Source organism: Haliaeetus albicilla, chromosome 14 (assembly GCF_947461875.1).
Source record: "Haliaeetus albicilla chromosome 14, bHalAlb1.1, whole genome shotgun sequence".
Classification (NCBI taxonomy): Eukaryota; Metazoa; Chordata; class Aves; order Accipitriformes; family Accipitridae; genus Haliaeetus; species Haliaeetus albicilla.
In genome coordinates, this window is record NC_091496.1 from 7,684,922 (window position 1) to 7,708,580 (window position 23,659).

At 47.9% G+C, this 23,659-nt stretch overlaps 2 protein-coding genes and 1 long non-coding RNA gene across 11 annotated transcripts in view; 2 read left to right on the forward strand and 1 right to left on the reverse strand.

The window, feature by feature from the left end:
• The window catches only part of SEPHS1 (selenophosphate synthetase 1), a 26,760-nt gene extending 15,119 nt beyond the window's left edge, over window positions 1-11,641 (reverse strand). For 4 of the 8 annotated variants that reach the window (XR_011327712.1, XR_011327711.1, XM_009915585.2 and 1 more), the window contains exons 1-3: window positions 10,488-10,668; window positions 8,007-8,268; window positions 4,679-4,782 (exon numbers count right to left, since the gene is read on the reverse strand). Coding sequence is in view for 6 of the 8 variants with exons in the window: in XM_009915585.2 (XP_009913887.1) it covers window positions 4,679-4,782; window positions 8,007-8,199 (297 nt within the window). In the remaining 2 variants the exon portion in view is untranslated. Of the gene's footprint in view, window positions 1-4,678; window positions 4,783-8,006; window positions 8,269-8,952; window positions 9,030-10,487; window positions 10,669-11,481 lie in introns of those variants that run through there. The other 4 variants (XM_069801633.1, XM_069801634.1, XM_069801631.1 and 1 more) reach the window with 4 other exon arrangements.
• PRPF18 (pre-mRNA processing factor 18) overlaps window positions 1-23,659 on the forward strand; it is a 222,468-nt gene that overhangs the window by 114,022 nt on the left and 84,787 nt on the right. The window lies entirely within an intron of this gene.
• LOC138688935 (uncharacterized) lies at window positions 10,820-15,336 on the forward strand. The gene is made up of 3 exons (XR_011327713.1): window positions 10,820-10,923; window positions 12,982-13,278; window positions 14,404-15,336. It is a non-coding gene; the product is annotated as an uncharacterized lncRNA (long non-coding RNA).

A 23,659-nucleotide genomic window follows, 5' to 3' on the forward strand; every position in this document is an offset into this window, starting at 1 on the left:
CTCTGAGACGGCTGCTTATTCCACAGGCCCCTGCATTAAGAAACCCAGCCAAAGATGCGGTATGATCCATTTCATGCAACGTGCCCATCCAGAAGTGCGGATACCTGTTCCCCTTACAGGTAAGGGGAGAATTCATCCCAGCTGTCTTGGTCAACATACTCTCACTGACTACATAGGAATCCCATACTGAGTTTAGACTAGATCCCTAATTTCAGAGGCTGAAGTTAAGCTCGACAAAGTCTAGCTTTGATAACAAGCTCAGTTTATTTATTCTGATATGTTCCTATTAACTTTATTCCAGCACAAAACTGTACACACTAATGAAGACAACCATTGTATGTAATTCACAACTGCTAGGAAGCTGATCTGAAAAGCGTATATTACTGTACCTCTTCTGTATCAGAATACGTAGGAGACGGGGACCTCGATGACAAAGCTGTTTGTTCCTCTGCACTACCCTGCAAAACATGTCTACAGTCCTAAGTTTTTTAAGAGAGTACTCTTCTTCCCAGAGGACAGAGTTGGGCTGCCAGCACACAGCCACATTGGGGGGGCTTTTTCTGTCAGGATGTCACCGAGAAGCTGTCCGCAGAAGACAGCACATGCCGGGGATTGAGGAGCTCGGGGGTCCCAGAAGCTGGCCTTGTCACCACTTCGGAGCGTGCACAGCTACTGAGGGGAGACGTCTGTCCCTCGCCACTTATATGAGGCAAGGGAGATGTGCCTACTCTATCACTTGTTCAAATGACAGGATAAGGCTGAATTTTGCTACAGGGAATACATTTTAATTGACTTCTGTGTGTGTGAACATCTCCACTAACAAAAATTTGTCCAAGAGACCTAGTCTTCTGTTGAAGATTCCTCTAAGTAGTCTTGAAGCAGACGGGACTGAGAAGGGATTGCTTGGGTCACATGGGCTTAGCTACTCTAATTTTGCTAAATTAATGGATCCAAGTGAGGGTTTGTTGGGATGTGGACCCAGCACAGATGAGACATCGAGTTTCCTGATGAAGATGCAGAACTTTGATACAGAATGTGCTCTAAGGGACAGCAAGAGAATTTTAAAATACAGGACAAGTTCTGTGGTGTTACTCTGGAAGACTCCACGCATTTTATTAAAATTGTTTTAGGTTTACAGCTGCAGAACTGTAACCAACAACTGGTTTTATGATTTTAAATCTGTGCTTTTCATAAAGTTCAGAGGCAACACCACCATGATAAAAACAACAACATACTTACTTGATACAATTTGGACTACAGAAAGATGCTTTGGCTGGAAGACAAATTGGGGGGGGGGGGGGGGGGCGGGGGATTCTAAACACATTTCCACCATCTCTAAAACTTTACAGTCTAATCACACATCCAGTATTTTTGCAAAAATTAATAATTTCAGCAGTTACCTTACTTGCTGATGACGTGAAATAACACCTCCAAATCACAATTAAATATAATGCAGTTTTTCATAAATTTGAGAGCTGCCAGTGGCATCAGGGGAATCCCTTATATTTGGAACTGGAATATGTTTTAATAATTTAAATCTTAAAATATTAAGAGTGAGCTGTGTACTGCATGGTTAGATGGACATTGGCTGTTAATTTTCCAGATGTTTAAGAACACCAAAGCCTGCCATGTTCCTTTTCTGGATGGGAACTATCAAACCATTCTCCACTATCTTCAGTATTTACCAAGGAAACTGCTGGTTTATGCCCTCTTAGGAATGACAGATAAGTTTTTAAAAACACACTGACAACAGTTCTCTATTCTAGTAGTCAGAGGTCAGTCAAACAACGCTTTTGCCAACTGGCAAAACCACTACGGAAACAAATTCAGGGAGTGCAAGTCTCAAGTCTGAAGTAGCAGAGGGAACACCGATAAACACAACAGGATTCACAAACAGGCGTCAGCCTAGCTGCGTCCTGCATGCTACCTGACTGCTTGCTTAGTGCCCCTGAAACACAAGTATCTATGTGCCATACTAAGAACTATTTATAAAGGCAAAGGATGAAGCATCAGACACCCATCCCCAGTCTTGAGTGAAGGTTCTTTTCAAAAGAGCACCAAAAAGGTCCCTGGGATGGAGGGGGAAGGAAGTCCACTCTCAAACCAGCCAGTTTCCTGCTCCTGTACTCAAAAAGGTGTCTCCACAATGCCACAACAGAGGCCAGTACCAGTCCTATTACCAGTGGCTTGATACTTATTATGAAACCTATTTTCACTTGCTTGTAACTTTTCCAGTATCAAACCATTTAAGCTGAAAAGCCCTATACTGGATACAGATTTTACAGGTGTACATCCTAGGGATACTTTGCACAACATGGATTGAGTGTTTTCAAGAGCAAAGCCAAAGAGAAGGTGAAAGGGGAAAAGAAGGAAGAGGGTTTTTGCATATAACTGCAGAAATTTGTTTTAAAATAGGCAGTGACAGACTGAGAGAAAACTGCTTTCTGAAGCAGGAATCTGAAGTTCAGCTGAGTGCACATGCAGTTTTGCCATTTTCTAATCCCTTATGTCACAGCACCCAGCTTGGAGTCCATTTGCACTTTTGTCTTTCCCTCCTTGCTTCCTCTCCCCGTCGACTAGGAAGAGAGATCAAATAAGGAGCTACAGGTTGACACTGTGCACAGAGAAAGGAAGAGATTCTAAATCAGGGAACACCCTCCCAAAACCAGACTAGAATTAACTAGGTAAGGAGACAGGGCAGAAGAGCAAGAAGTAGACTGTAGACTGCATGCAAGTGATAACAAGAACAGAGAGTGGTAGCAACAGGCATCGGTCAGGGGGCATTTTTCAGACTAAAAACGGAAAGAAGCAGTTGGAGAAGCAGGGCAGCAGCAGTTTGTCTTGAACAGAGTAGTCCAGAGCACACTCCTTTATACAGCCTGGACACAAACTAAAAAATTCCTGAGTCTCACCATTCCTCTGCTCTTAACAACCAACCATAAACCCTGTGGCAAATTGTATTTGACTGTCCTCCAACTGACATTGGTCTGCACAAGAAAACTGCAATCTATATTGCCTCCAGGTGCTCTAGTCCCCAAGAGAGAGAGGTCCAAGTAGAGGATCCAGCAGTTCCAACCCTGCTGGATCTTCACTGCAGGTATCAGCAAGAAGGCTTGTGACAGAGCACCTGTTCTCAGTTAGCTTTTAACAAGAAATACACATCTCTAAACAGATTAGGAAGTGGCAAGCCACCACATTAAAATGAGTGCTGACAAGAATGAAAAGTGAAGGACTTCAGAGTTAGAAAACATCAAAGTTAGAGCTGCTGGTGCATGTGGATCACAGTATAGACTGTAACTACGATGCAACCACTAAAGCTGGACTAAGGCCAAATTTACATTCCACTTCTACCACACTGCCCTAAACCTCATCTGGGCACAGGCTCATCTATCCACTCCTGTGGCATCTCAAACACTTTGTATCTCCAAACAAAACAACCCTCCCCCTTCACCACATCCTTCTCACACTGTCCCTCACAAGTTTTTGTTATAAGGCGAGAAAAGAGAGTTTCTCAGCTGATAAACTTGAACACAGCTCTCCAACAACACTTTTTTTTCTCTGGTCCCTGACAAGTTCCCCTGTAATACTAAAGCAAGCCACTTGAATTGAATTTCTCAGGAGAGCTCAACAACTCTGTACGCTAAAGGCCAGCCTGAGATCTTGGCTGATCAGTTTGCAGAAAGCAAGCTCTTCTGGAACAGAAATCAAAGTAGCTAGGCTTGCATATGTGCACAACACCTGGTCAAGCATGCTAAAAAATAAAAATGAGTTGGTCCCAATCTCAAACTGCGTGTCCAAAACTTACCCAACAGGTCTCTCAGAACAAACAAGGAGCCAACAACAGCAAATAAAGCATGCAATCACATAAACAGCAGTAAAAGCATGCCTTCAAGCAAAGGAGTCACATTCAAATCACAGGAAAGATGAATTCTAGCATTTCTTAACTTTTATTTAATGAACACCTCACGTAGAATTCCTTACAGCTTTACTAAATTCTTTTTTAAAGTTCATTTCTTTCCCCATGACCAGTTCAAGTCAATACTGATCAACGCCACACGTAACACCCCAGAGGAATCTCTACCAAGACAGACTAAATGAAATAGGGACACAGAAGGAGCGAAGTCAAAGTGCATGCAGCTTCCCACAAGTCGTTTCAACTTATCCATCTGCAAGCAAAGGTAGTATGACGTGAAAACTGGTGTTCACAAAGCACTCTGAAGTTGCCAGGTGCTATTGCCAACTACTGTCATTTAGGCACTTCCAGTTCTAACATGTTACCTGGTTATTTCAGAACCTCAAAAAAGGCCAATTACAATGCAGTTCTGCTCCTAAGTGGAGTTTACTGTCTGCTCCTTCACAGACAGCTCTTTTTCCCCCTTTTTGGCTTTTCAAGCCAAATCCCACAGAGCAACAGACGGAGGGAAATCTGAATTCAAGGTGGCAGTTCTCCCACCTTTCACCTATAGAAAGCAGCACTGCAGCATTCCTGGCTGACATGGAAAAGATTACAGGATGAAACTATGCCTTTCCCTCTCCACCTGTATTTAGGAAAGACTCTGAATGCAGGTAATCAAACAATTAGCACTAGAAGAAATGGTCAAACTTGCCATCACATTGGTAAGTGAGAAGCACAAATCAAATCAGCAATATAGCTAACCATTAAGTTTAGCCAACTTACCATCATATAAGGATCATCCACAATAGGATAAATGTAATCTGTCGTCTGGACCAACGACAAACCTCCATGTCTTAATGGAATAACGCAAGTGTCCATCCCAATTCCTGCAAAGACAGAAATCCATCAGCGAGGTGAGTAACTTTGCCATTAATTATCTGTTGCTCTTAACAAGAGAACTTATAAAACATGTCTGCGAAATACAACTCGCAACATTGCCTAAACAGACATGGCAAATTCCTTCCTTAGAAAAAGCTCATAGCACAAATAAGAGGAAAACCAAGCAAAGAATGAAAGCTCCCGACTGGAATGGAACAGAACAGAAGTTTAAATGGCTGAAAGCAGGAACTAAACAACAACATTTTTTTTGCAGCATAATAATAATAATGTATGAAGAACATCTGTGCTTCAAAGTTAAGAGGAACTAAATAAATTGATATTGTCTACAGCAAATAGGTTTTCCTATCACTCTGATCTCAAAAACATAGCGACAGTTGTAAAAGGACTTGGCCTCTCATAAAGGACATTTCCTCACTTCAGGACGAACAAAAAGAATGCCACAAGTCACAGCCTAGGCCCTTGGTGAAAGATGATTCATCCAGTTGGAGCTTTTGCAACTGTGTTAACTTCGCCTTATTTCTGTGAGGCTGAAAGGCAGCAAGACAACCTGCTAGACAGGGAAACTCCTTTGAGAAAACCACACCACCAAGCACAGCCTTTTCCCTGACGGTGGGTGTTTCAAACAGAATAAGTGATATTAAAACAACTCTGTATTTGCTGCAATGCAAGAGCCTGCACAAAAGTGTCAGGTGACAAATCACAAGATGCTAGCTGAGCTGCGCTCCCTGTTGATATCCTAGTGCCTTGTGGCAACAGCAGGTAGCTTATGTCCTTCCTGGGCTGGCACCAAGCTGCCTAGAATTACTTTGCATACCTCGCAGGGCAAGAGTCTTCAAACAGCCAGTTTTCAGGGAGCAGATGCCACACAGTAACTTTTCCCCGTGTATTAATGAAACACACCACCTAGCAAGAGCTACAAGTCAGTATTTGGCCATGTCCTGTACACGGATGGAGGGAGCTGCTGCCATCTGAGATCCTACTGAGGACACAGAGCAGAAGGTCTGCCAAGCAGCAGGCATATAGATGGAAAGGATCTTGCCTCTCCTGCCTATGGAGGAAGAAATCTTGCCTCGGAAGAGCAGGGATACTGACAGAAGCTCATGCGCAGTAATTCAGGGTTGCTCATCCTCCACAGAAGCTAGCAAGCCACTATGCATGACGTCCAGTGTCTCCAGGGAAGTGCATATAAGCAGTTACAGAGAAGCGGCTCATGTATAGGACCCGTTTTGCCCTCAGTTCACCTATTCATGCAATAATGCTGCAAGATTGATTTCACTTGTGTGGTTTTCCACAACTTCAGCAAAAGTGCTGCTTGACAGAGAGGCCAAGGGGCCATGATGGTCCTTCTGAGGCTACATTTCTGTTCCACCAAAAAAGAACCAACTAAATAAGTGAATCTGTTCAGAGAGGTGACTGAAAACAGTGTTTTCAAGGTCCATAACAGCTCTGAGAATAAATACCAAACTTGCAGTTTCTTACTCACAGATATACTCACAGCCATATTTAAGACTGCTCTGCATAACACCACTTGCAGAACTAAAAAGGAGTGAGCTTGAGCCTGCTGTCGGCAATTTCCCTCTTGACTGCATCTCAAAAGCATGGTGCATATGCACAGGCTGTAAAGTTACCTGTCTACACCTTTTAGGCACAGGGCATCGGAGGCAAATCACACCAAACTTATCTGAAGACACATTTGTTAAAGCAATACTCACCACAAAAGCGTATTTTTAAGAGATCTGAACTCTCCACCTTCTATTACTAACAGATTTCCTGTTACATAATATCACACCTACATCTCGATGGCATTAGTCTACTTTTTTACCTTTTCATATAGCTGGAGAAGAAAAATCTATTAGCAGTTCCATTACTGTTTAGAGCCTGTAAGTTTATAAGAGGAAAAAAAACAACCAAAAAAACCCAACAGCTAGATAATTAATTCTAAAACAAACTACTACTGATTTTAGAAATTTACCAAATTAAAATGCTGTTGTGAACAACTTATTTAATTTAGAAAAAAACATATTAATAGCCACTTGGGGATAAAAGAAGCTGGAAGTGTCCTTCATTAGGGAATATTAAATATAGTGCCACCCCAGCTCCACACACAATTGCTGCTTAGATATTTCATACAAAGATCACCATTGTTAAAGTAAGAACATGGGCTCCTTACTAACCTCTCACTGAATTCAATCTCTACCAGAATAATGGGTTGCAACCTGTCAGCCTGCTAACAGACAATTAGCAACGTTAAAATAATTTTAAATAAGGTTATTGGACACTAAATTGATAATTAACTAACTTCAGAATAAACGTTACATTGATATTCCTAAGTTGAGGAAAAGATTCATGCTGTGCTGCAAAGTAGAGACTGAATTGCAGGGCTGAGTAAACAGACAGACAGAATTAAAAGTGTCATTAAACACATTATCTACATTAATTTATCTACATCAATATTAGGTACAGTAGCTGGTATCAAAATACCTACGTTCACCCTGTTCCCCGCAGAGGTGGCTTGTGCAGGTTGTTTTCCCTTACTGCTTGCATCATTGTGCAAATATCAAAGAGAAAGTGAAGCTGGAAAGAACAGAGAGGTCTTGGAAAGACAGCCTTTCCCAGGCAGCTTCTACAGGTGAGCAAAAAAATTAGAGTGGGGAACAATGAAAGGACTGAAAGGAAAAATGACAACTGTGAAACAATCCGCTCCCAGCCTCAGCTGAAGCGAGAAAGTTTTCTCTTACTCACTTTCTCTGACCCAGGAACACAGGGGAGGGGAGGGAGAGAGGAACTTCACCTGTGAGTCATCTAATTGCATAAAATCTGTTGCATTCATTGTGTAAATTTCCAAAGGCAATATATTTATATTAAAGTCCAGAAATTAATTGATATGACTTCAGTTTGCAAAGCATCTACTGGGGAAAGGGAGGAGGAGACTAATGCCTAAGCACATGGCTATCACGATGGCCATTCCTGACCAGTTTTTCTTTGTAGTTGGGCACACTACAGGATGTTAAATAATTAAAATAATATTCTTGTATCTCAGATGCCAACAAATGTCAACACGAGATTAATTCTTCAGGTTTCTGGATGCTGTGCATGCATTATAGAACATACAATTTTCAAACTGATTAAACAAACCGCAAATGAGATCACGTCACTAAGCAGACCAAACAGAAGAAAAGGATCGCACGTGTCTAGAGGAGCAACTACTTACCCAACCTGGGCATAACTGCCCCCAAGAACTGTTCATCTTCCTGAAAATGGTTTTCTTGTAGAGACTCGAGCAGTTTCTGTAACACATCCTGAGGCACTTTGCAGCCTGTGCCTTTCAGTTCAGTGAATCGGGTCAGACGGAAGCTTTTGTCCAGTTCGTAACTTTCTGGGTTAAACGACTCCCGAACAGACATGGTTCTCTCACGCAGACTGCTGGCCTTTCCCACCCCAGAGCAACGCTATCAGTTTCTATGCTGATCAGTCTAATTAAAAAAAAAAAAAAAATTAAAAAATTGGGAACATTAGAAATCCCTGAGACCTGCAAGACAACAGGTTTTCCACATGGAGCAAGTTAAAAGGAAAGAGAAAGCACCCGATGTCATCGTTCACTTGTTAAGACAGGTGGGCATATCTCACACAACTCATTTCTCTAAGACTACAAAGGAATATTTCTCTAAGACTACAAAGGAATGACTCCTCTTCCTACCTTCCAACATTTAAAACCATAACTATGCCAGGCGAATCAGAGAATGAGTTTCTTTTCCAGATATGCTGCATAAGTTTTTCATTAAAAAAAAGAATCTAACACACTTACCGACCTCATTTAACACAGAGGTAATGAAAGAAATAATAGTTGCCAGAGCACTGAGGCCAATTTCCAAAAGGCAACCTAGGCCCTGATCCTGTAACACGCTCAGCAGAGACATCTGTTTGTACTCAGCTCAGTGCGGGGTCATAATTTTAGCCATTAACATATTAATCTCAAAAAGAAGATGTTTTTCAAATAATGGCTCCGCTTCAGTTCTGATGCAAGAAGCTGAAACTCCGTAATACACCTGTTCTCCTTGGGGGAAAACGCAAGCCTGGTGTTCTGTTAGTACAGGTAACAGAAGAACAAAGAGGCTGTATTTAAGCAGACTGGTTTACCTACAAACATGCCAGTTTACCTTTTAGTATGTTCGCAGACATAAAAACGTTGAAAAGTTTCTTGCTTCTCGAGCCCTTTTTTAGTCAACTAACAACACTGAGAATACAGAGAATTGCCCATTAAAATGGTAATGTAAAAAGACACTGATGCAACTCATTTAATAAAATTCTTAACAATGCACGTCTAATTTTAGAACGTTTTTCCACTCTGACTCACATACACCACACTCCAAAACTAATAAGGGGCCTAACCGAGACACTGACTTCTAAACAGGAACGGCTGTGATAAAATGCAATTCATCTTTCTCAGAGAAGAAGTTTTCAGGAATTACTAAAAACGACCTATCTGCGGTAGTTTCTTAGAAAGCTAGGATCCTGCCTAACAACAAGAGGAATGGAGTTCAGCAGCATCGCTGACAAAATCTGATACTGATGGTCACACTGTATCGAGGTTAAGCTGAAAAGCAAAAAAACAAATGCAAGTGAAGTATTCGCTAAGTTCGACTGCGCTAAATGTAAGAAAGATGTAAATCTGCAGACTGTGCAACTGATCTCCCCTATACAGCACTTATTAACAAGTACGTCTGTTCCTAAAGCTTTAAGTCTACTAATTTATTGAATATACTTTGTAGGAATTGAAGTTTTAAGCTCCCTGAGAACTTGTGATGTGGAGCCCAACTCCCCTTTACAGTGTAGCTTTCCCTCCTTCTCTGGGAGGCGTGGCACTTATTTAAAACAAATCTTCCAAAGCCCAGGCTCGGGCAGTAATCCAAACTCCAGTTACAAGAACGTGTCTTGGATGAGCAATGAATTCAGTTCGTAGCTGTTGTCTTCCAATACAAGACACTAAGCACTTGCAATCAAAAAAAAAAAAAAAAAAAAAAAGTGTCTGGAAAACAACCTGTCAACAGAAATGGGAGACAAAAGCTTTTCGAGGAGGAGCACTTTTTTTCCCCTTCGTTCTTTTTTAACACTTCATTCTAATTAATTCCAGAAATTTATAAAAAGCAGCTTGCCCCACAAGGGAAACATTTTCCTTCATCTAACTAGTAACTGCAATATGCTTAGCACCCCCTATCTGCTTATATAGGGAAGGATTCAGAGGCCATAGCCTACCAGGAACTTTTTGCAGCCTTGAGGACTGTGAAGACACAGTAAATTACGTTCCTCGGTTTGAAAACAAACACTGAAACAAACAAGGCGATTTTATTTAAGGGAAAAACATCCACAGCGCAAGAACACAGTAACCTTTGAATGAAGATCTGAATAAAACTGTGTGCAACTATGTATTTCGCAGGCTGCCATGGGAGCAAGCTTCCTTGCAAGACCAAGTTTCTCCCGACTGCTAGCACTCTATGCAGGCATGCAAGTTGAGGGTCAAGCATCCCTCCCCAGTAGAAGAAAACACCTCGTAACCCAGCTGTTTCTTACTTTAAAAGAACGGCATAATAAATATTAAAAACTAAAGTTTAACCCTTGCCTCCCCAGAGCGCGGAGAGAGGAGAGCACAGGAGCAAAAGGGGAGAGCCAGGACGAACTAGAGCCGGGTACCTACCCAAAACAAACCCAAGAGCAATTAACGGCAACCCAACCGCCCGAGACCTGCAAGGTGAGGAACTGCAACAACCATTTATCCACGGAGTGCGGCGAGGAGCGCTGCGGAGAGACATGGCTCTGGGACACCTTAAAATTTCCAGCCGCTGCCTTTAAAGGCAAAGCCAGGGCCCTTCACTGTTGCTCTTTGTGCAGCCGGAGAGGAGGAGAAGGCGGGAGGGGGGGGGAGGAAGAGCAACCCGGCTCGCTGCGTGCAGAGAGGAGCCGCGCAGGCAGCAACACCCCCCCCCCCCCCGCCACCGTCTTCCTTGCTCCGGAGGGGACAAAACCCCACGGGGGGGCGGCTCGGCCACGGGTAAGCGACACCCCCCTACCCCCCTCCCCCCCCGCACACACAGACACGGACCCGCGCGGGTCCGGGGCGCACGTGCGTGCAGGTAAGATGTCAGCCGGGGCGGGGTTAACCCCTTGCTGGCGGAGGCGGGCACGAGCCGCCAGCCCCAGGGCGGGCGCGGGCGCGCGCGCGCGCGAGCGCGGGGCCGGTGGAACGTTGGGCGCGCGCGCCCCCCCCTCCCGCCGCCGCTTCGTGGGGGGGGGGGGGGGGTGAGGAAAGGAGGGAAAATGGGAGGAAAAGAAAAAAAAAAAAAAATGTCGGCGGGCGAAAAATTTAACCCGTCCGTTGCCGGTGCCGGATTTTTTTAAAGCGGCCGCGGCGCGGTGAGGAGCGCACACACCTCCCTCCTCCTCCTCCCCCCCCCCCCTCCTCTCCTCCCTCTTCCCCCGCCCTTCCCCCGGGGCCGGGCTGAGGGAGGGCGGCGGGGCCCGGGACCAGGCGGGCAGCCCGCGCCCCGGCGGCTCAGCGCCGCGCCGCTCCCCGCGCCCGGCCCGGCGTAACGGCGGAGGCGAATTCCCCTTTAAATCTCCCCGCCTTGCACCCCCACCCCCCCCCTCCTCCTCCTCCTCCTCCTCCCTCCCTCCTCAGGTCTCCCTCTTACCGGCTCGCCTCCTCGCCCTCCGCCTCCTCCCGCGAACGGGACTCCCAGCCCAGTCCCACAATGCACCGGGGCGCCGGGCTCCCTCAGCGCCGCCTGAATAGAAATGCCGCCGCCGCGGCCGCCGCCGGGCACGGGGGGGTTAAACTCACAGACAGACACACACACACACGCCCGCCCCCCCCCCCTCCGCCTCCACGCGCCGCGCCTCCCCGCGCGCGACGCGCTCCCCGCCCCCTCCCCCTCGGCGGCCGCGCGCGCGCAGCGCCCTCCCCCCCACACACACACTCCGCGCGTTCCCGCGCGGCGGCGGCGCGCGCCCTGTTGCAGCGCGACTTGTTGCAAACCGCCCCCCCTCCTTCCCCCCCCCCTCCCCGAAGCAGTCTGAGGGTGGAGAAACCCCGCTGTCCAAATTTTAACGTTTCCTCCGTAAAGAGCGAGTCTCCCTGTGAAATTTCGTCGCTCCGAGATGTCGTCCTCGAGTAACGAAAACATTGGGTTTGGGAGCAGTTTGGGCGGGAAATTTAGCCGGAGGTGAGGAGAGCCTGCGCTCTTCACAGACAGGTCTTCCGCCTGGGCTGAATTTTGCCCAGAAACCGGACAAAAAAGTCACATTTGATCCACGTTGCACCCAAAAGCTGGGCAAGGAGGAAACCGAGGAGGTCAGGTGAACTTGACAACGGGCAAAATTTGGCCAACCTTAAATTTTTACAGATGCAGAGCCAAGACCATGGCCCCGGGGAGCCGGAGGAGCCCTTTTTTACCCAAAATCCGGGTTGGAGCACGCTTCAGAAAAAGTGTAACCTTGTTTTGAAGCAGATGGTGATGAGTTCAGCACAACCTGAGAAAGCTGTGCCGTGTTTAAGTTCCCGTACAGCCGGGACATCCCTTCTTGTCCAACAGTATTTGCCTGCCTAAGTCAACCCTTTTCCATCACTGATTTGCAAAGCATCCCATTTTTTCTTAAGCATTTAATATATAAATCACTGGAATCTGACCTATCTGATTTCCAGCATCTTCTCAGTTAATTTTTCTACCTGAAAGTGGTTTGCGTGCTTCTAAAGACCCTTTCCTCAACCGATTAAAGCCCAAAGTCAAATGATTCTCACTTAAAACTTGTCTTACTTTACATGCGAAACAAGTTTTCCCCAGAAAGGAGGGGATTTGGGTGTTACGGATAGCGTAGGGCCCAGTTTTACGTTGCCAAATAGATAAAAAAGGCACTCCGCTTCTTGCAATTTGCAATTAAGTACCTAATTAAGTAATTGCCTGTTAATTCAAAGACTGCCTTTTGTCCAACCGTCTTTGAAAAAGTCCTGCCTAAAACCAAGCAGAAAGAGGAAATTAAAATGTTGCTTTTCTTCCCTGATTTTAATTACTCTTTTTATCTCCAAGCGAGCATAGTGCCCCTGGACCGTGGTGCAGAGGACCAGAGGTACACGGGAGCTCCGAGCACCTTTAGGAAGTCACCAATATTATTTGTATAATTAATTGATTTTTCAGGCTTCTCCGTGTTGCTCTCGTAAAGGATTTCAGGCTCGACATGCAGGAGTTGTTTCTCCGTGAGCAGCCGTGGGGTGTTTGACCCATGTTTTTGACAGTAGAGATGATCCGAGGACGGGGCTCCCGCAGTCCTGACCTGGAATTTGAACCTTCTTTGGTGCCTCTCCCTCCTCTCAGGGGGGGCGGAAGATCTTGGGATCTTCTGATTGCCATCGATCCAAGCTGACTTGCTGAGCATTGGCTTTGTATCATGTCTGCGTGCTCCTAGATAGATGATTTCAATCTCAGAAAAAACCCGTCACTATCTTGAGAGGTGGTAATCGCATGCTCTGATCTAACGTTTCTCCGGCATTTAGCCATCGCCTCTACCACCAGCACCTCATTTAAAAAAAAAAAAAAATCATGAAACATAAGGAAAATCATGAGATAAAAGAAAAAATGAACACTGCTGATTTTTAAGTCCTGACTTACAGTTTTTTTCCTTTCTAATTTTTTTTGGAGGGGAGGGGGAACTGAATCATATTTTAATCTTTTTTTTTTTTTTCCACATCCATGAGGGCTAGACATTTACTTCTTTAATACAGGGGGGAAAAAATAATTGATATTTCCAGGTGGCAGCATGACTGAAAGAAAACCCAAACACATGGAAATTCGTGCCAAGGTGGTGAGGTCTGGTGACGCTGCCTCATGTCCCGTGTTACGTGCAGGAGTGGGAGGGAGGTACCGGCCTCATGGGGCTGCCCCTGTCCCTTCCCACGGTTTCTGGGGGTGGGATGGTCACATCTGAAGACAGAGATGTGGGAAAGGGTCTCCAGAAAGGAAAACACATGCAGGGGTATCCATGCAGCCCATTAGTACCAGTACGGATGTGACCCTCTAGAGCTGAAACTAAGCAGGACCAGGGTACGGAGGTGGGCGCTGTGCGTAATTGACTGATTAATTAAAAGCACGCTTCTTGGCATGGGCGGTGGTGGAGCATCCTCAGGTGGGCCCGCACGTGTCCCAGTGGTCCCTCCTGCCTGCGCTGGGGTGAGTCTTTGTGTGGGCAAACAGCGGGCAGGAAAGTGGCTTTGCCAGCAAAACGAGCCAAGAGGGAGCAGCCAGCCACATCTCTGCTGCAGCTTCAGGTCGCTGTCGCCGCAGCCAGCGTGCGCGTACCCCATGCGTTTGTGGTTGGGGCCCCGCGGTTGAAACAGCCGCTGGAGGACGTGTGCGATCAGAAAGGGAATCCTGTGCGTCCAGGGGAACGTCCTTTTGGTGCAGCATTGTAAGCCAAACCCTAGAAGAGTAGTGATGGGATCCAGCAGCCCTGGGGAGAGCCCGCACTGCTGGAACCACCTGCTTCAGGTAACATATCCCTGGAGTTAAATAATGTTTTCTAGAGTTAAAAAATGATCAAATGGCTTCCCCTGCCCCCAAAAGGGTTTTTCACCATCTGCATGCAAAATCTCCAGCAGAAATTCCATGATCTGGAGCGATTTGGTCCCATGCCATGAGAACGGTCTGCTCTGCACACCTTAGGAAGTGCAAAAAGGAAAAAAAGAAAAGAAGATAGAGCCCTCCGTGCTGCGGCCAGATCGTTCAGTCACATCAAAGCCGGCTGCCTCCTGTGCCGACAGGAGGACGTGACAGATGTCCTTAACCTTTACAGGTGCAGGGCCTGCACTCCTCCAGTCTTTTTTCCTTGAATGACTCGGAGCGTGGATTATTAGCAGCTCAGATTTCTTTGGCCAAAGTGCATTGTTGCCTATACATCCAGGTTAAATCTAAGGAATATTTCTGATCCATGTAGGCTTCTGACTTGGGTCTGCATCTTTGGTGTTTACAAAATGATCAGCGTGTGAACTCTCCCTGTTCTGTTTCTTAAATGTCAGCAGAAACTTTTTTTAAAATAAAACAATGCAGCCTCCCCTGCAATGTTTGTAACCAAGAAACTGCGGCATCAGAAGAGCATGAGAAAATATTGCTGATTAAAACCAGGGTAAGAAATGACAGCAAAAGTGATTTTTTTTTTTTTTTTTCCTCATTGCAGAATTCACAATGAAGTGGCTGGTAAAATGGGACCAGCTGGTTTACCCCCACTTGTGCTGAATGCTAGGTTTAATGCACTGAAACCACTTCCACTGGCATGTGGGGCTGGTCATATGCTTTTGATACGAAAACTTTAACTTTCGTGTGATTATTTAATTTCTTGTGTTGTAAAACACATCTCATAGCATAGCTTTCCCCCCACCTCTCTCTGTTTTGACAAAGCAAAGTAAGTTTGTGCTATCGTCGGTTTTCCTTGCCTTGTTTTTCTCTTCTTCTTGCATCTCATTAATACACAAGCAGTATTAAATAATAATGATGCCAGTAGTGGCCTCTGCTGTGCCTTGGTGTTTGCGCCTCGGTGTTTGCTTCTTTTTGCTTCAAGGAGCAGATGGTCCCTGTTTTTGTTTTCTGTCACCAAATGAAGACTTTGCCTCTAACCTTTGATAAGGTGCTTTAATAGTCTCTGACGTGAGATTTTTATCAAAAGTCTTGGCAAAAGCCAAATAAATGGTACCCGCCTAATAGCTTCTATTAAATGTTTCCATCGTGTTTTACAGCAGTTTAAGGAAGCGCAGTTTCCTCTGCCTTTTTGCAGGCTGTACTTATCCCGTGCTCCCTTTGCCCAGCTGCCCTCTCCCCAGCCCCGGTGGGCTAGGCTGGGCTGAGCACCCCTGCCCCAGCACCCAGGTGAGCATCTGCCTGGATGGAGCACCTGTGGGCAGGGGTCCTGGCTGGGTCTCTGCAGTCCTGACTGCTGCTCCAGCACTGGCCCCTAACCAACCTGCACCGCGTACCAGTCAAACTGGGCGATGCTGCCTACGAACAGCTGATGGGGTCCAGCTAGTCTCACCTGGACCCCATTTTCCAACGATTGCTGATGCAAGATGGGGAGGGCAGCGCGTAGACGAATGCTGCTGGGGTCTTGGTGCTTCTTCTGCGCTTGCTGTGTGCCCGGCCAGGGGCTGCTGGCTGATTTTGCACCAGCAGTTAAACACCATTGCTTTAAAGCTGCTCTAATCCTTCCCATAAAGAGACACCCTCGCAACGCCCATCTCTTCCTCGTCCCTTTTGCAGCGTTTCTTACCTTGCTCCTGCACTCGGCCACCCTGAAAGCCCCAAGGGAAAGTCCACCTCCCAGTTGCTACCTATTTATTTGCCCAGGCACGTACACGGCTGGTACAAACAGCCATCAGCCCTGGGCTGGGGTGGTGAGGGCTCTCCCCGTGGTGGGCAGGCTCAGTTGCAACTCGGGTGGAAGCACGTCTGGCTCCAGGAAGCCTTGTGGGCAATTTGGAAAGGTGGCACTTTGCAGCTGAGATGTGCCTGTGTGCTCTCCCATGGCCTCTTGCAAGAGCTGCTTGCAGTGTTAGGAGTGGCTCCTGCTGAATGCCCTTTGGCCTTACCTACATCTCTCCAAAATTGTATTAGATTTGGTATTTCCACCCCCTGCCTTTGCTGTCTCGACGTGTTTGACATCCTCGCCGTGTCACACCTGGGGAACATTTCACTGACCCCCCCCCCGCTTCTGCCAGGCTGGGGCAGCAGGCACTGCAGAGCTGCTCTTTGTTACTGACCCTTTGGTCACCACATGGAAAATAAAACAAGTGCCTGGGGCTGGGTGATGCAGCAGCCTCTGCCGCACTCCCTGCGATGCCACTGCCCAGCCTACATGATCCACCTCCTTCCCCCTCTGGCCCCGAAAGTTTACCCATACCGATGACCTCTGCTTCGGTGGGCAAGCCTCATGCCTTGCATTGCCTGCTAGCACGCTCCTTGTGTCCTTCACCCTTCACAGGGCTTCGTTTCCTCAAGCCACATCCCACCATGCTGAGCATGAGCATCCCCAAAAATTTGCCATTCCCCCATGCCAAAAAAGCTTTGGCAGGGACATGCCCTGGGGAGAGCCGCTCCTGCAACGTGGATTGTACCAGCACGACCCCGTTATCGCCATTGTGGGGCTGCTTTGGCCCCACATGCAGCCCATACACCCTGTGTTTTTCTGCGCTGAGATCCTTTCCAAGGCTTGAGCCTATAAATAATCCAGGAGCCTCGCCTCCCGCCTGGCTTCGCGCGCCAGTACCCAGCTTTGTTTCAGAAAGGGCTGTGTGATCCTGCCAGCCAGACCTGCAGCCACCCGATACGGGCTCCTTTGGGATGAGCCTCCAACATTGACTTCCCAAATTACCGTCTGGAGCGATGGGTGCAGCCGAGCTGAGCCAGCGATCCTATTCCAGCTGCTGGCACTCACCGAAACATCTGCCTCGCCTGCGTCGTGCTTGTTGATGGAGCTGTGAGCAGCTCCCGGCACGTCGTTTGGGAATATAAATTGAGTTCCTCCGAGCTGGAACCACCTGCTTCAGATAATTTCTTTGGCAAGGAGTCTTCTTACTTACTCTCCACCCAGGATTTTTCTGCCTCCCACCACTGCCAGCCCTACCCAGTAGCTGTGGGGGGTTGGTACGGATGGGTGGGAGTTTAGGTGGACCTGTGGGGCAAATGCTGTCCTGCTGCCAGAGCACAGCAGAAGGCAAATGTGCTGTTCAAACCATATAACCGTACAATCATAGACTGGTTTGGGTTGGAAGGAACCTTTAAAGTTCATCTAGTCCAACCCCCCTGCCATGGGCAGGGACACCTTCCACTAGACCAGGTTGCTCAAAGCCCCATCCAACCTGGCCTTGAACACTTCCAGGGATGGAGCATCCACAGCTTCTCTGGACAACCTGTTCCTGTGTCCCACCACCTTCATCATAAAAAACTTCTTAGGTCCAATCTAAATCTATCCTCTTTCAGCTTAAAATACCTCTCAGACCTCCCAGCAGGACTGATGCAGAGGGGCTGGGGCTTCATCCAGAGGAGTTTGCCCAAGTCCCATCAAGATGGAGATGGGCTGCGCTCCTCTCCTCCATCAACGATGAGCTGAACGGCCTCAGCTTGGACTCCGTCTTGCTTTGGGTGCTTCGTTTTTTGAGGTGCCAGGCACTTGTTGATGCCGAACTGAGGCTAGTTGGATGTGTGAGCAAAGAAACAAGCAACTCCCAGGGCAAACTGGTGCCTGTTGCAAGGAGCAAAACAACCTCAGCAATCCTGCCTGCTTTGCCTGCTGGAAGCCAGGGTGGTGGTGGGTGCTGCTGCCTCCAGCTTCCCTTTCCCCTCCATAGGGTGACATGCAGCCCTCCAGGTCTGTCCCTGCCTCTGCTCCCTCTTCTGACCCAGCAGTATCCATTAGATGACCATCTAATTAGGACCCATTAAACATACCTGAATTGTTGGCTGCCAAAGCAGAGCTGAATCCCACCCTGGGATCGTGCCAACCGGGCACTTGAAACTTGAGCAAATGGGGAAAACCGGGTTTATACACCCAGTTCCTCCGTTGGGAAATAGGTGTAACGTCAGCAAAGCGCTCTCAGGGCTGCAGGCGAGGTGCCCTGAAAGAGGCCACGTGTGCTCGATGCAACCGCTTGTCTCTGCAGGGATCACCACTGTGCAATAGTGTATTTTTCCCTTTGGAAAAGCGAAAATAAACCAAACCCAAACCCCTAAACAGGGTTTCGGTGGTTTGCTCTCCTTGAGGGGTTGAATGTGAGCGTGTTGCCATAACAATCTCACAGCAGAGGAGGAACCTAAACATCTCTCTTGCATCCAGTCCAGCTAGCTGGGGGGAAGCGAGGTTTACTGAGCCGAGCCCGCAGGTAGCAACTCCCCCGAGAAACTCCTGGAAATCACCCGATTTACATGCAGAGGGAGAGACGCAAAGGCTATTTCCCAGGGATGATCGGTGAAGCTGCCGGGAGGGGAGACCCCTCCGGTGGGGCTGGACCTCCCACCGTCCTGGGACATGGGGGTGGATGGAGGAGGGTGTCGAGGCTCCCTGCACCCCCTGCACCCCCAAATGCAGCCCTGCACTCAGCAGGCATGCCCGGCGCTGGTGGGAAGTGCTGTAATGTGGTGGTCTGCATCCTTCTACAGGGCTTTTTTCCAGCATTTAAAAGAAAAAAAAACCAACACCAAAACACACAGGGAGAGCAATGATCACACTGTTAAATCTTGCCATTTCTCCATTTCTTTTGCACCCCCTGCATCCCGTTCCCTGCCCCACCCCTGCAGCCAATTCCAAATGTATTTTCACAGGATTTGTGCCCAGGCTTGGCATTATTGGCATTAAGTAAACTCTCCACGGCAGCATCCACCTTTGCAGGACCTCATTCGCGGGCAGTGGGATAAGCCCATGGAAAGGGGCGAACACTCAGGGCAGCCTGGGAGTCCCTGGGGAGAGACGTGCCTCTGGGTGAAGTATTTTCCCATGCAGATGGGAAAGCAAAGCCAGCTGATGGGCAGTGCTTGAGGGAAAGCAGCAAAGAGAAAACCAGCAAACAACCCCGGCGCTGGCTGCTTTGATTTCCAGAAATGCAATTAACACCCACCCCGATGCAACTCTGTGCTGGAGAACGAACCAGTGGGAAAAAGCCAATCTTCCCAAATGCAAAGCGTTGCCCCAAGCCCCATCCGCCGCTTGCTCAAGTGATGCCTGTGGAGTCCAAGGAGTCACTGCAGAGCCAAGTCTGAGTGTTGTTTTTAACTCAGTTATTTGATTTAATCCTAGCTGTAGAGCCAAACCTTGCTATGACTAATATTCTTAGCACTATCCATATGTCCTACGGTGTAACTGATGGGTCAGGGAATACATGTGGGCTCCAAAAAAGTGGATTTTCCCCCTTTTGCGGAGGGTTGGTTTAATCTGGGTAGCTCTGCAAAAGCTGCTGTGAACGTCAGAGGGTAAGGAGTGGCTGTGGGATGGGTGGGCTGCAGCAGAGAAACACAGGGGGCTGCTGGCACGTCTCCTTGTGCTACTTAAACTGTCACCAAACATCAGCCTCACGTGCACCTCCTGACACTCAGCAGGTAGCACCAGAGACACAGCAGTGAACCCAACCCAGTCTTACCAGTTTAAACAAAGACTATAGGCACTGAAATGGCTCTTGCTCATAGAACGGTTTGGGTTGGAAGGGACTTTTGAAGGTCATTTAGTCCATCCCGTCCTGCCATGAGCAGGGACACCTTCCACTAGACCAGGTTGCTCAAAGCCCCATCCAACCTGGCCTTGAACACTGCCAGGGATGGGGCATCCACAGCTTCTCTGGGCAACCTGTGCCAGTGCCTCACCACCCTCACAGGGAATAATTTCTTCCTTATAACTGGTCTATCATGCCCAAGGTGATCTTGGTGGTGCATAACACAGGCAGGGCAGGGTGGTCCTGCACAGCTGGTAGTGCTGTCTTGCGTTGCATCCCCAGCATCCCACCCGGGAGGACCATTGGCATGACTGGGATGGGTGGGGTTTGCTCCAAGGGACTCCCCACTGCCAGGAGATCCCTGCAATGCTCATGACATAGAGTCCAAATATCCGTGTTGAGTGAGTTGACTGCTATTTATTAGAAGCAAAGATAATATTTTAGAGGTGATCTCCTTGAACAGGTGACGATATTCCAGCAAGTTATAGACCGAGGAGGCAGAGTTCGGGGTAGAAAATTGCTTTTAAGTTCATCCATTTAAGATATCCGCGTTAGTTTTGCTTCTAAAACTTTCCGAGTGTGAGCAAGAATCACCTCGCCCACCCACGCTCACTAAATATTTAGTCATTTTTAACAAGTTAAACAAAGCCCTTTGATTGGATTTATGCTAATGGCTCCTCCGTAGGCATTTCTGATTCATTTACATTTCATTTTAAAATTGCCTGTGTACACTGCTGATTCTCACCAACACCATTAGCAGATAAAAGGAACAAGTAACGGGTCACAGACGCCACAAGATGGCAATAGTTGAAGAGCAATTTGTTTCTGGAGGAAGAGATCTGGGGTTCGCCAGCAAACCATCTCTGGAAGGGCACCACGCTGGCTGTGCATTAACCTTCGCACTTGCAGAGGGGGTTGCGTCGAACGAAAGCAAAGGAGTTTTTGTGCGTGGGGTGGGTGGGTTCGTCTTCCCCAACGGAGGCAGGGATGGAGGAGGACGGAGACGTGAGAGTTGTTCAAGGTCGGCTCAGCAGTGTCCCGCCTCCCAGTTTCGTGGAGGAAAACTTGCAGCGGTTTGCACACCCAGAGATGGAGCCTCTGAGTCCTGGCCATGGGTGCAAATGTTGGGTTTTCTTGGGTCTGAGCCTCTTGGGTGGGTGGCAGCCAGGCTCATCGCTGTGCTGACATCCTACATACATCTACCAACACATGATTTGTGGGGTCAGGAGAAGAGGTCTCAGCCCCCAGCACCCCTAGACCCAACAAGGAGGGGGTTGCAGTGGATAGGAGCATCTCTGACCCGTGACAGGGCTAAGGCCCTGGCCAAGACAGGCTGCTACCTGATTGCTCTTCAAAAATGTTAGATTCTATATGACCTACAATCTGCAGTGATGGGGTTCAGGGCTTCTGTAAGGCCTTTGATACGATCACCCCCAACAATTTTGCCTCTAAATTGGAGAGATATGGGTTTGATGGATGGGCTGTCAGACCAAGAAGGAATTGGCTGGATGGCCATGTCCAAAGAGTTGCAGTCAACATTTCAATGTCCAAGTGGAAACCAGTAACAAGCGGTGTCCCTCAAGGATTCATACTGGCACCAGTACTAGTTGATATCTTCATCAATGCACCCTCAGCAAATCTGCAGATGACACCAAGCTGAGTTGTGTAGTTGATTTGCTTGAGGGAAGGGATGCCATCCAAAGGGACCTTGGCAGGCTGAAGGAGTGGATCCATATGAACCTGCTGAAGTTCAACAAGGCCAAGTGCAAGGTTCTGCACCTGCGCCGGGGCAACCACCAGTATTAATGCAGACTAGGGGATGAATGGATTGAGAGCAACCCTTCCAAGAAGGACTTGGGGATGGATGGATGGATGGATAGATGGATGGATGAAAAGCTGGACATGAGCTGGCAATGTGAACTCGCTGCCCAGAAAGCCAACCGTATCCTGGGCTGCCTCACAAAAAGTGTGGCCAGCAGGTCGAGGGAGGTGATTCTGCCCCTTTGCTCCGCTCTGGTGAGACCCCACCTGCAGAACTGCGTCCAGCTCTGGGGTCCTCAGTATGAGGAAGACTTGGACCTGTTGGAGTGGGTCCAGAGGAGGGACACAAAAATAGTCAGAGGGATGAAACCTGTGTCCTGTGAAGACAGGCTGAGAGAGGTGGGTTGTTCAGCCTGGAGAAGAGAAAGCTACATGGATAACTTATTGAGGCCTTTCAGTATATAAAGGAACTACGACGTGTTTATTCTGTTACATGATTAGTAAAAACCCGCCTAAATTTCCGTTCATTGGTTGGTAGTCGCCATCTCGTGTACTATTGATTAGTTATGTTTAAATTAGCCTCACTTGCTATGTAAATTAGCAAGCATGGTCCTTGCAGGTGTGTGTGGGGCAAGTCTTTCCAGTCTTGAACTGAGTCGGTGGTTGAGATCTCCCCCTGCCACCTTTCCCTTTCCCCCAGTTCATGCTTCTTTGGCAATCATCCGGCTTTTGGAGCCTTCTGGAGTAGGAAGTTTCCTTTTTATCAGTCTTTAGCTCCTTCTTCAAGGGTATAGTAGTTAGCAAAGCATGGTATCGTTTATACAAAGTAACCAGGCCTACATAGTGAAACTATTGAGTAATGGTCCTCCTTAAAGGACAACGCATCTTATTTAACCCTAAATTGAGCAGGTTAGGCCATAACTCAAACATATGACTACAAGGTTGCACAGGGCTTTGAGCAACCTGATCTAGTGGAAGGTGTCCCTGCCCATCACAGGGGGTTGGACGAGATGGTCTTTAAAAGGTCCCTTCCAATGCAAACCGTTCTGTGATTCCATGCCCTGGCCCTGGCTTTGGTAGTGAAGCTGATGACCTTTCTGCTTGTGAAATACGTATGCTCACCACGTGAAACGCTGTGAACGGTAATGCAGAGCCCAGCGTTGGGCCTGCAGGAGAAAGGTATGTGCGCCTTCAGTGGATGGGGCAGCAGATCTGCAGGTCTCCTTTCTCCCCAAGCAGCTCCATCTCCTCCAGGGCTGGAGCTAACCTGGCACTGCTGAGCAGCAAAGCTGCAGGCTGAGACCTCGGCAACATCCTCCTCAAAGTGAAATCCCTCCCCAGCTCGAGCCCTCACCTTCCCTCTGTTCAGCTTTTTTGATTTTCTGCCTGGCACAAGAAGAAGTGCAATGGTTTGACTCAGAGCAGGAAGGGTGTAAACCTTGGCCATGAACCTGGGCTTCCCACCTGAACAGCAACAAGTGGAGTTACCAGAAGCTCTCCAAAAGCAATCCCCAGCTATAAGAGATTTTATTCTGGAGAAAGCATCCACCCCTATTCATTAAAGTGAATCCTGGCTTGCACGGAAAGCCCAGGAGCCTGGGATGAGGTCAGTGGCTGCGGCTTCCCCAGGTTGGCAGCACCTCCTGCTCCTGCCTGCAGCTCCTCTGGAGGACAGACGTGTCATGGATGGAGCAAGCAAAATGTGTCCGTCATCCTCGCCGCAGGTACAGCTTCAGACTGGGCTTTTCCCTCCCATCCCGAAGGGGCGTCCCCTCTGCTGCAAGGAGCGATGGGGAAAGGGAGAACGTTGCTGCAGAACAAGAGATGGAAATAAAAACCAAGGGAGAGGTGAGACAGCCTGGGGAAGGAGGAGG